The 12405-nt window shown below is 42.5% G+C and overlaps 1 protein-coding gene across 1 annotated transcript in view; it reads right to left on the reverse strand.

The window, feature by feature from the left end:
* Positions 1–2268: 2268 nt before the first annotated feature.
* The window catches only part of wdr55 (WD repeat domain 55), a 105851-nt gene continuing 95714 nt past the window's right edge, over positions 2269–12405 (reverse strand). Inside the window, exon 8 of the mRNA XM_060935873.1 lies at positions 2269–2751. Coding sequence (XP_060791856.1) covers positions 2424–2751 — 328 coding nt within the window. The 3' untranslated portion in view covers positions 2269–2423. The remainder of the gene's footprint in view (positions 2752–12405) is intronic.

Genomic DNA, 12405 nt, shown 5'->3' on the forward strand with positions numbered 1-12405 from the left:
CATCCCCCAGCACACACACACAGTTGAATGACTATCTACACTGCTACTGACTGCACACAATCTCCTTGCATTTGTCTAATTTGAATGTATGTGTGGATTTATAGTACATTGACGTACAGATGTATGGATGGCTGTATGAATATGGAAAGATGTCTATTGGTTGTACTTTTGCTGGTGTGTGTGAATTATAATGTGTTGTGTGTGGGTGTGAGTAAAATAACATTCCAATACCATAAATGACCAAAATGCAGTGTTTGAGTTAAGGACTGCCCCCCCCCCCCCCCGTCTTAATGCCTGTTGCAAAGATTTTTGACAATAAAGTACACTTTGACTTTAATAGGGTAGTGTGTGTTTGTATGGATGTCATAGTATGTCTGTGTGCTTTGATGTTAATATGCCACTGAATACTAGTCCACCAGGAAAAATGAAGTCTGTTTGTCTGCCTATCTATCCATCCTTTTTTCTTTTCTTTTGTACAGACTTGTGCAGGTGTTCCAGCTGTTCGAACACAAAGGAAACAGAAGAGAAAGATAACTGCCCTGACACTGAGGAATAGCATGTCATGTGGTTTTTACCTCTATTCTATTCCACTGATATCATTATCATTCATTTTGTTTATTTATATAAGTTTATGCCAGTCACTGTATACTTATGATTGTTTTTGTGTTGTATATAGTTGAGTGAATAAATGAACACCTGAATGTTCCTTATCATTGATAATTAGAATTATTTCCATTTATTGATAAAAATGACATGAAAAGGTCTACCTTATCACCCACTTGCATCATTGTTCTTCGTGCTATAAATAAAGCACTATTTAGAATCCATTTGGCCCACTTTAGAAATACATGAATGATCATTATCATTGATAATTAGAATTATTTCCATTTACTGATCAAAATGACATGAAATATCTGCCTTTATCATGCACTTGCATCATTGTTCTTCGTGCTATAAATAAAGCACTGTTAAGAATCAATTTGGCCCACTTTAGAAGGATATTTTGGGAGATTCCTTTATGTTGGTTACATTTGACAACACCAGGCAGGCTGGCATTTTTCCAGTTTGTTGTCGTAAATCGGCTACGCAATTGGTTTAGCACGGTCACGTGGTGTCTCGTGACGTCAAAATCGCATTCGGCTCTGAGGAAAATAGTTCAGAAAATGTCTCGATTTAAAAAACGAGTGCGATTCTGTGACACGGAAAGTTTGCTATAAGCGTAACATAACTTGGTCCTTTTTATCAGCTAAAGAGCATATGGTTCAGAGACGTCGGAGCGACCTAAAATGAAAATGGGGTTCACCTTATGGTCTAAAAGGGATCAATAAAGTTCTATCTAATCTAATCTAACAAGTGGACACAGTATGTTTACATGCACATCCAAATCGAGCTGCTGTCGGTAATCGAGCAAAGGGTCCCAGCAGGGGTGCCAGAGAAATCCAATCCTACATGCACACAAGGAAATCGAGCTATTGTGTGAGGTACATTGTGCACCCAAGCCACAGGTGGCGCTACACACCCCATCGTGTTGGTACACTTCTGGTTGTCGTCATGAAGAGCTATTCAAGAGTATAAACAAAGTTATCAGTTCCGTGTTCGCAAGAAGTGGTTGTAGTTTGTATGTACGAACAGAAGTGTTCCTAATAAAATGGCCACTAAGTTGAAGTTGATCTGTAATGGTGAACATATTAACTGTTAGCCTGCTAACATGCTAATAACTTACCAACTAATTGGAAATGGGTGCGTACATGCCCAGACACAAGTGTTCCTAATAAAGTGGCGGCTAAGGTGAAGTGTCATGCCGACCGAGGCCGTTTTTCGACTGAGGCGTTTCCCGCTTGTGGTCTCGTCACTTCCGGAAGGGGCAGTGCTGAAGTAAGTAGCTCGACAGGGTTTACATGCACTAAGTAGCTCGGCAAAAATCTCATAATCTAGGTCGTGTAGCTCGATTACAAGAAATCAAGTTCGGTTCAATTTCAGCCTAGCTAAGGTGTTTCCATGCCATTTAGAACTTCGATTTCAGTCGAGCAACGGCAGAAATTTGATTTTCTCTATGTGCATGTAAACGCACTCTGTTTTAGTAGCAGCATTTTTGTACCTGCAAAAATAGTCCACCACCCAAATAATATATGATCAGAGGTGGTTCCTTTCCAATAAACATGCAAAACAGTAGACAGGCTACAGCTAGTGATTATACACCTCTACAGTGCACCTCTATCACAGATGTACCTGGTAAAATGGCCAATGAGTATAGTTACAAGACAAATATAAAAAACACAACCTCAAGTGCACTTTTAATTTGCAGATAGATTCTTCCTGGGGAGAATAACAGGTAGGTTGAGATAGATAATACAGATTTTAAGAAATGCAATACAATTAATAGCAATTTGAAAACAAAACATCTTTCAGTGTTTCAGTTTCTTTCACTGCCCATCATCCTCTTCCTCACTATCCTCTACGTCTTCTGTTCTGTTCGCCTCGTTCATGTCAAGTAGTCCAGAGAAAAAGGCCTCTACTCCGTCAAATACTTTATTGCTAAGTGCCTTGAGATTGCCATCTTTTTTTTTCTGCCGTCGGTAATCGCTGACCCTCATGGCAAGGAGTCCTGAAATGTCCCAAAACTTGATGAGCTGATCATGAGCACAGCTGGCAAGAAAGTGTTTGTCCCATGAGCAAGCAATTTCCTCAACTGGTTCACCAACGTGCTGCCCTACACCACCAACCACTCGATTGGGCAAGATATTGACAGCTCTGCAGAGGAGATAAATTACAACCCATAACTCAAATACAGAAAAAAAAAAAGCAGAATCGATTGTATGAATAATTGACAACATAGACAAGTATGGATCTCAATTAAACAACAGAGATGAAAGTGGAGCAAATAAAAAAACCCTGAACTTTAAAAAAATATATTTTGGGGGCTTTTTTCACCTTTATTATTGGATAGGACAGTGTAGAGACAGGAAATGAGCGGGAGAGAGAGACGGGGGGGATCGGGAAATGACCTCGGGCCGGAATCGAACCCGGGTCCCTGGATTTATGGTATGGCGCCTTATCCACCTGAGCCACGACACCCCCAAAACCCTGAACTTTTGAAAGTCAAACTAAGATGGGGGGGGCAACGTCCCCCGAAAATATTTTAACACACAAAACCCTGCATTCTAATGCATTTTAGTCATTAACATGTCAAAAACATCAAATTTAATTCCCCTAGTTAATGAGTAATTTTCAGGAGTGCATTTAGAAAACGCGGTGATTTTCCTGGCTACGCAGTTAATTACTTTGAAAAAAAAAATCAGACAGTTGAAGGCAAAATCCCAAAACAGTACTGTTAAAAAGTAAAGGTCTGTTAGAGTTTCTAAAGCTTTCAGGTTTCAATGTTGGGGACAAGAAAACCTGTCTTTAATCAATGAACTATGTTTGGGCTATTTAAGGACCGCGCCCATGCAAGGACGATGCAAAGTATTATGCTGCGTCTAGGAACACGAAAAATCCGAAAAATAAATTTCTCCATTCAGAAAACCGGAGATTTTCGAGAGTTTTGTCAAATATCCGGATTTCTGGGTAAATCCGGAAGATTTTCATCCCTGAAACAAACACTCAACTATCAAAAAACACAAGTTAACCATATTGATTTTGGATTTAAAGAAATGCTTTTTGCAAGTACAGCTTTTCGATGTCTGCATGCTGGTATTAATTGTTTTGTAGGCTGGTAAGCTGTGTGTATTCATCACATGTAAAGAAAATTTTTCTAAGGCATTGATCACAAAACTATTTTCGCTTTCCTTGTGTGTCCTCGTAATCTACAGAGACCATGCAAATTAATCAGAACCATATAACAGGGATCATACAGCCATCACTTAATTAAAATCAAGGACTTTTTAAGCACTAAAATTACATTTTCAAGAATTTCACAGGAGACCTATACAGTCAGGTCAATAAATATTTAGAGACTGACGGTTTAGATATCTACCACAGGATATTGGAGTTGAAATTAAATATAAATATGAGCTCAAAGTAGATCAGCAGCTTTCATTTTAGAGTATTGACATCTAAATTGGGGTTAAAAGATAAGATTGTCTCTCTGTGAAGACAATGGAACAGAAAGCTATCCAAACCTCTGGTGTTGGATCACCAAAAAACCCTTCAAAACACATTAAATCAGAAAAATGTTCAGGACATTCATCACAACCATGTTTCATACTTCAAAAACAACTTGGTTCATCGCACAATGAACAGTAAAACAGTAGTGATCACTAGGGCTGTAACAATATGCGTATCGAAATCGCGATACGCAGAGCCACGATCCGTGTCGCGATACAAGGCAGAATCGCGGTACACCCTTTCAAACTTCTCCTCAGCCCAAAAACAGAGGCGCTTCCAAACTTCAATTTATGAATACTTTACTTTTTATTTAAATTACATTTTAAACTTACTTAAATTACTTTTATTTTTTTATATCTATTAGTAAGTCGTTTTTTCACCGACCTGCGACAATCTTCTGCGAGTCACGCAACGTCCACACTCGCCACTGGCAGAGCATTCATTTCTTTTAAGCGGTCGCCATTCTGGTTGCGACGCGGGGAGCGAATCTGTAAACAAGCAGCTCATTGGCTGGCTAGGTGTGCCACAAGCCAATCACAATCACTTGACCGGAAAGGCATGCAGTGTTGCCAGATTGGGCAGGTTTAGGTGCTTTTTGGCTGGTTTTGAACATATTTTGGGGTGGAAAACGTTAGCAATATCTGGCAACACTGAAGGCATGTCTGCTTGGGCGGAAGCCTTCTGCGGTAGTTACATTTTGACACGCGAGCAATGTTTCACCATAAAAATTCCGTAATTTCCCTCTGTTTTCCGCGATCACAGAAAATCATTGGCCCTATGAGAGTGAGATAGTGAGAGAGCCACCCCCCCCAAAAAAAAAATCTTAACGGATTTACACGATTTGGAAAAATGACTTTTTCAGAACCGAAAAAAACAGAGCTTCCGGCTAAACAGTATTATTTTGAGAAATAAAACAATCTTTGGATATACATTTGTTCATTTTTGCATACATATTACTCATTCTCTGCAGTGGTCTGAATTATTTGTTATTAAATAGTTAATGTAAGTAAGTAAATGTTAATAAGTCAAATTTACTACTTAAAAACAACATTTTAAAAAAAATCGTGGGTGTATCGAATCGTGGGTCAAAAATCGCGATACGAATCGAATCGTGAGTTGGGTGTATCGTTACAGCCCTAGTGATCACGCATATGGAGAAACTGTAGCAGCAGTTCAGCTCGTAGTTGTTTTTGCTGGAAAACTGCTTACTGTACACTACTGTCATGGCTCCATCTGTGACACTCCATTTAAGAAATCTGCATTTAATTCATTTTTTTTATTCTAGAATCATGTGTAGATATTGAAATGCACACTGAAATGCGTTCTAAATAAAATGTTTCCCCTCTATCTATGCAGTTTCATGATAAATGGAGATGATAGTTCTGGCTGTCACTTTCCCCCCCAAAAGCCAAGTTCTGATGAGATCAAACAAACCCATAAATCATTCACACTGGCCATGCACAAACAGGAGTTGAATAATTTTCTTTGCGATTTAGCGAGTAAATATCTAATCCACCAGACATCTGCAAACTTGTACAGTTGGCAGCAACACCATCTCCAGCCATAACAGCCACCATGACATGACAACAATGCAACATTTAAAATTGTAAACATTATTTGGACCGTGAACAGGGTCATTGTGAATAATAGGTTGCTACTTGCTTCTCTGTGCCAACTCCATTAACAACTCAAGGGAATATGCATTTCAAAAAAAGTTACAGCTCATAACATGAAGTAAGATGGCTTTCAAAATTAACATGAGCTAACTACCTAGCTAACTAACTTACCGAGATGAATCTTCATCCACTGAGCCGATGTGCTTCCTCTTCAGATTCTCAAACATAGATGTACTTCCATGCCAGATAGGTCAGCTTTACAAATTGTGCAACTCTCAACCTTTTTTCAGAGTTCATTGTGAAATGCTCCCACACTTTGGAGGTTTTTGTTTTTGAAGTTGACATCACACTTTTGTGAACTTCTCTCCAGTAAGTGATGTGAAAGCATTCCTAGTTAGCGCGAAAAACATGTGATAACATCAACTATTAAATTTGTTGGCTTTAAATTTTTAAGTTTTGTGATTATATAGTAACTCTGGATGGCCTTTCTGTTTCTTCACATGCAGCAGTAAAAGACCTCGGGGTGATTATTGACCCCAGTCTTTCATTCGAAACTCACACTGATAACATTACCCGGATAAATATTGCTAAGATAAGAAATTTAATGTCACTACACGACACAGAAAAACTAGTTCATGCTTTTGTTACCTCCAGGTTGGATTATTGTAATGCCTTACTGCCTGGATGTTCCAATAAGTGCATAAACAAGCTCCAGTTAGTTCAAAATGCAGCAGTAAGAGTCCTTACTAGAACTAGAAAATCACCCCCGTCTTATCCACACTGCATTGGCTCCCAATCAAATTACCTATCGATTATAAAATCCTACTATTGACCTTTAAAGCACTGAATGGTCTCACACCACAGTACCTGAGCGAACTTCTGGTCCTTTATGACCCGCCACACCTACTTAGATCAAAAGGTGCAGGCTATCTGCTGGTACCTCGTATAGTGAAGGCTACATCAGGGGGCACAGCCTTTTCTTACAAAGCCCCACAGTTATGGAACAGCCTTCCAAGTAATGTTCGGGAATCAGACACAGTCTCAGCGTTTAAGTCTAGGCTGAAAACATATCTGTTTAGTCAAGCCTTTTATTAATGGTGTTTATGAGGTAAAGGTGTAGATCTGGAGGGGCCTCAGACAGAGTGTTTTGGTAAACTGGGATGTATCGATGCTGTCAGTCCCCCACTTGCTTGCTCACTCGAGTTTCTTGACGGTGTAGTGGCTGGCTGCTTTATGTCCTGGGGCTCCCTCATGCCTGTGTTACCTTCTAGCTCTCCCCTTTTAGTTATGCTGTCATAGTTAATTTTGCTGGAGTCCCTGATTGTACTCAGCACAAAATGTATACTGGACCTACTTATTCAGGTGACATTGGGCATACCTAACAACCTGTGTTTTCTCCCCCCCACCAAAAAAAAAATCCGCCCCTCTGAGTTACATGTCAATCCTGGGATCGAGGTGCTGACCTCTTCTGCTCCTCGGACTTGCCTGATCCATTCTGATGCCCTATGTCTGGTTGGAATCTCATCACATCGCTCCTGTGGAGGACGGCCCCATGTGGACAGTTGAAAGTCACAGTTGAAAGACGCTCTGGACACTTACAGTAATGCTTTTATGGCTGAGGACTACAGTTGACTTGCTAACTTGAGGACTGCAGTTGTCAAACAGTTTTGCACTCAAGTTTCCATTAATGAAAAGTTATAACATCAATGAAACTGACTTCATGTTAAAACTGTTAATGTTCTAGTCATGTTGTCTGTTGTCCAGGTGAAGATGGGTTCCCTTTTGGGTCTGGTTCCTCGTGTCATCTGGGGGAGTTTTTCCTTGCCACCATCGCCACAGGCTTGCTCAATGGAGATAGACTAGGGATAAAATTGGCTCATTCAAATTCTGTAAAGCTGCTTTGGGACAATGTCTATTGTTAAAAGTGCTATCCAAACAAACTTGACTTGACTCAATCTCCTTTGTTCATGCCATGATGCACTTCCACAAACGTGTTGTGAAGATCAGACTTCGATAGATCCCTGTTCTTGAAATAAAACAGGGTGCCCACTCACACCTGATTGTCATCCCATTGATTGAATACACCTGACACTAATTTCACCTTCAAATTAACTGCTATACCATCCATCGTACGCTCCTTGGATAACAAACTGGACTACATACACCTTTTGAGAGCGACCCAGCAGGCTGAGAGAGTGTGCTGTGTTTTTGTGTTCACGGAAACATGGCTCAACGACAGCATACTGGACTCCACCATCCAGCTCGACTGGCTAACATGCTACCAAGCAGACAGAGCCCTCATTGAAGGAGGTAAGACCCGCGGCGGCGGAGTCTGTGTTTACATCAGGGATGCTTGGTGTCAGGACGCTGTGGTAGTTTGCAGACACTGTTCACCCCTTGTGGAGTTTATGATCATCAAGTGCCAGCCCTTCTATCTACTGAGGGAGTTTTCTGCCATCCTGCTTGTTGCAGTTTACATTCCTCCCAGCTGCAACAACAACGATAGGGACAAGGCACCGAGTGAACTGTACTGCGCCATCAGTGACCAACAGACAGCCCATCCAGAGGGACTTCTCATCGTAGCTGGAGATTTCAACCACGCAAATCTCAAAACAGTGTTTCCTCAGTTACATTAACACATTGACTTTGTAACACGGGGAAACAACACACTGGACCTGGTTTACACAACACTGAGAAGAGCATACAAGGCCTCACCCCTCCCACATCACTGTTATGCTAATGCCAGCATACAGGCCGAAGGTCAAATGCCCCTTTTCCACCAAAGCAGTTCCAGGGCTGGTTCGGGGCCAGTGCTTAGTTTGGAACCGGGCTTTCTGTTTCCACTGACAAAGAACTGGCTCTGGGGCCAGAAAAAACGGTTCCAGGCTAGCACCAACTCTCTGCTGGGCCAGAGGAAAGAACCGCTTACGTCAGCGGGGGGGGGGGGGGGGGGGGGGGAGTTGTTAAGACCAACAACAATACCAAGACCGCGAAAGATGGCCATTTTTAAGCGACGAGAAGCAGCAGCTGTACAAACGCGAAGTCATCCATTATTATTATTGTTGTTGTTGCCGCTGCTGCTTCTTCCGTGTTGTTTTTGCTTTGATATTCGCGCCAAGGTTTATGTAAACGTAGCGCCATAACTTCCGTATACAGTGACAATGATGTATACAGCGACGTAATGACGTGGCTCCGCTTAGCACCGCGAGTGATGGAAAAGCAAACTGGTTCTCAGCTGGCTCACAAGTTGAACGAGTTGTGAACCAGCACTGGCTCCGAACCAGCCCTGGAACTGATTTGGTGGAAAAGGGGTAAAAGTCACCAGACCAGTCCAGAAGCAGGTACGGGTGTGGCCACAGCACTTCAGGACTGCTTTAACATCAGAGACTGGGACATGTTTAAGCAGGCAACCACTTACAACCACCAGATCAACATCCAGGAGTATTCAGACACTGTTACAGCCTACATTAGTAAATGCATTGATGTCACGGACATTAAGACCATCACAGTACGGGCCAACCAGAAACCATGGCTGACGGGGGAAGTCTATCAGTTACTGAAAGCCCGGAATGCTGCTTTCAGAGCAGGTGATGAGGCTGGTCTGAGATCAGCAAGAGCAAACTTGTCCCATGGCATCAGACTAGCAAAGAGGCAGTACAGCAGCAGGATAACCCATCATTTCACTGACAGCAGAGACACAAGGAGGCTGTGGCAGGGGATTCAGACCATCACGGACTATAAACCTCAACCACAGACCTGTGACAAGTACATCACTCTGCTGAACAGTCTAAACAACTTCTTTGGATGGTTTGAAGCCGACAACAGCATGCCTGCACAGAAGACACCACCCCTTCCGGATGACCAGGTGCTGTCCCTGTCTCCAGCCAGTGTGAGGAGATCCCTCTCCAGGATCAACACCCGCAAAGCTGTAGGACCTGACAACATTCCAGGCTGTGTGCTAAAGGACTGTGCAGAGGAGCACAGAGAGATGTCCTCACAGACATCTTCAACACCTCTCTGAGCCAAGCTGTTGTCCCCACCTGCTTCAAGAGCACCACCATCATCCCTATTCCAAAGAAGGCCTCTCCATCCTGCTTCAATGACTACTGCCCTGTGGCACTGACCCCCATCATTATGAAGTGCTTCGAGCGGTTAGTCATACAGCACATCAAATCCATCCTCCCTCCCTCCATGGACCTGTACCAATTTGCATATTGGGCCAATCGGTCCACTGATGATGCAATCTCCACCGCTCTCCCTCACCTGGATACTAAGGACTCTTACATGCAGATGCTGTTCTTAGACTTTAGTTCAGCATTTAACACAATCATCCCCCAGCAGCTGATACAGAAACTGGAGTGTCTAGGACTTAACACCTCCCTCTGCAACTGGTTGCTGGACTTCCTGACCGGAAGACCACAGGCAGTCCGGGTCGGCAGCAACACATCCAGCACCATCATACTGAACACAGGGGCCCCCCAAGGATGTGTGCTCAGCCCCCTTGTCTTCACCCTGCTGACCCACAACTGCACACCAACACACAACAGCAACCTCTTCATCAAGTTTGCGGATGACACGACTGTGGTGGGACTCATTAACAACAATGAGTCATACTACAGGGACAAGGTGAGCCAACTGGCCACGTGGTGCAGAGACAACAATCTCTTAATGTGGAGAAGACGAAGGAGATGGTTGTCGACTTCCGGAGAGCCTCCACCCAGCATCCTCCACTGACCATCAACGGTGCCGCTGTGGAGAGTGTGAGCAGCACCAAGTTCCTGGATGTGTACCTCACCAAGGAGCTCTCCTGGAGCAGCAACACCGCATCGCTGGCCAGGAAAGCTCAGCAGCGCCTCTACTTCCTCCGCAGACTGAAAAAAGCTACAGCACCAGTCCCTATCATGCACACCTTCTACCGCGGAACCACCGAGAGCATCCTGACCAACTGCATCACTGTGTGGTACGGCGGCTGTACTACATCCTGCCGGAAGACCCTGCAGCACATAGTGAGAGCAGCTGAAAAGATAATCAGTGTCCCCCTACCCTCCCTTCATGATATTTACAACACACGCCTGGCCCGCAGAGCACTCAGCATTGCGGGCGACTCCACCCAACCCAACCACCACTTCTTCAGCCTCCTGCCTTCTGGGAGGAGAATGAGAAGCCTCTGGGCGAGAACCAGCAGACTGAGAGACAACTTAATCCACCAAGCCGTCAGGATGCTGAACTCCCTCCCAGGCCAGTACCCCCTTCCCTTAATACACAAACCAAATGTCACCAGCCACTTTAACGAACTTTAACAAAACTCAATTGAACTATGTAAAAACTGTTTACACTTTATACATCTTTTATCTTTCATAGACTTCACTGCTATACTGTCATATCTGCCATATTTATACTTACACTGTAAATTCTGCTCATACTGCCATATTTATTTATACTGATAATTCTGTTTATATCGTGCTATATTGCCCCACTATACTGTCAGACTGCTGTTCCTGTTTACATTGTTCATTCTGTTTATATTGTCATTCGTCACATTTAAATTTATACCGTTAATTCTGTTCACACTGCCACATTTGCACTTTCTGGATTGCCACTGTCTTTTCTTAGATAGCTTTAGTGTACACACACTAAGTTTATATCTTTTACCTATATTTTATATTTCATGCTTATTACTGTTTGCACCGCGGATAAGAGGGAAACGCAATTTCAATTCTCTGTATGTCCTGCACATATGGCATTATTAATAATAAAGTTGACTTGAACTTAATCATAGAGGTTCACATACTTTTGCCACTCATAGATATGTAATATTGGATCATTTTCCTCAATAAATAAATGACCAAGTATAATATTTTTGTTTAACTGGGTTCTCTTTATCTACTTTTAGGACTTGTGTGAAAATCTGATGTTTTAGGTCATATTTATACAGAAATATAGAAAATTCTAAAGGGTTCACAAACTTTTAAGCACCACTGTATGTTTTCTACTCTTAATCCTGGCCGATAGCTGTATGCAGGTTCTCAGCCAAATCTCCACCATTGCGAGATAGATGCAGGAGAACTTTAGATCTAGCAGAACAAAGACGGCAACTGTGCACAATTGTTCAAAAAGATATACTGATCTACAATCTTTGGATATGCTTACTCAAATGAAGCTATGGCTCGACATTTGGCACAAGTTTCACTGAACACCATGCACGCAGAGCCACAGGTTCTTGTATGTGAACCCTAGAAAAACACATGATGTCCAGCTTAACTGTGCCACACTGTGGACTGTTTCTCTGTGCTCGCTTTTGATGCCATGGCAACATCAGCGAAGTCAGCTTCATAGATTAGAAATGAAAACACAATCAGAGGAAATCAGAGCATAGCTATAAAGCTTCTCCATGTACACTCATAGTTTAGCTACAGGCATGTGATTGGAAAAGGACAAAAACACAGGAAAATATACAAATGCACAGAACACAGCATGACCGTCACTCCTGTAGCCATAAATCCCACCCCCAAATGCCACCAAAGGCTCCCCCACACTTCCTGGATCAATACCCCCTGCAACAGTTTGCACAAACACTAGTAAGTTAGCTACCATTAAGTGAAAATCAAATAACAGATCACCCGATTGACAACGAAGTCAAAGTAGACCTGCATCTTAGACATATATATTAGACATAGAAAATTCT

Source organism: Neoarius graeffei, chromosome 12 (genome assembly GCF_027579695.1).
Source record: "Neoarius graeffei isolate fNeoGra1 chromosome 12, fNeoGra1.pri, whole genome shotgun sequence".
Classification (NCBI taxonomy): domain Eukaryota; kingdom Metazoa; phylum Chordata; class Actinopteri; order Siluriformes; family Ariidae; genus Neoarius; species Neoarius graeffei.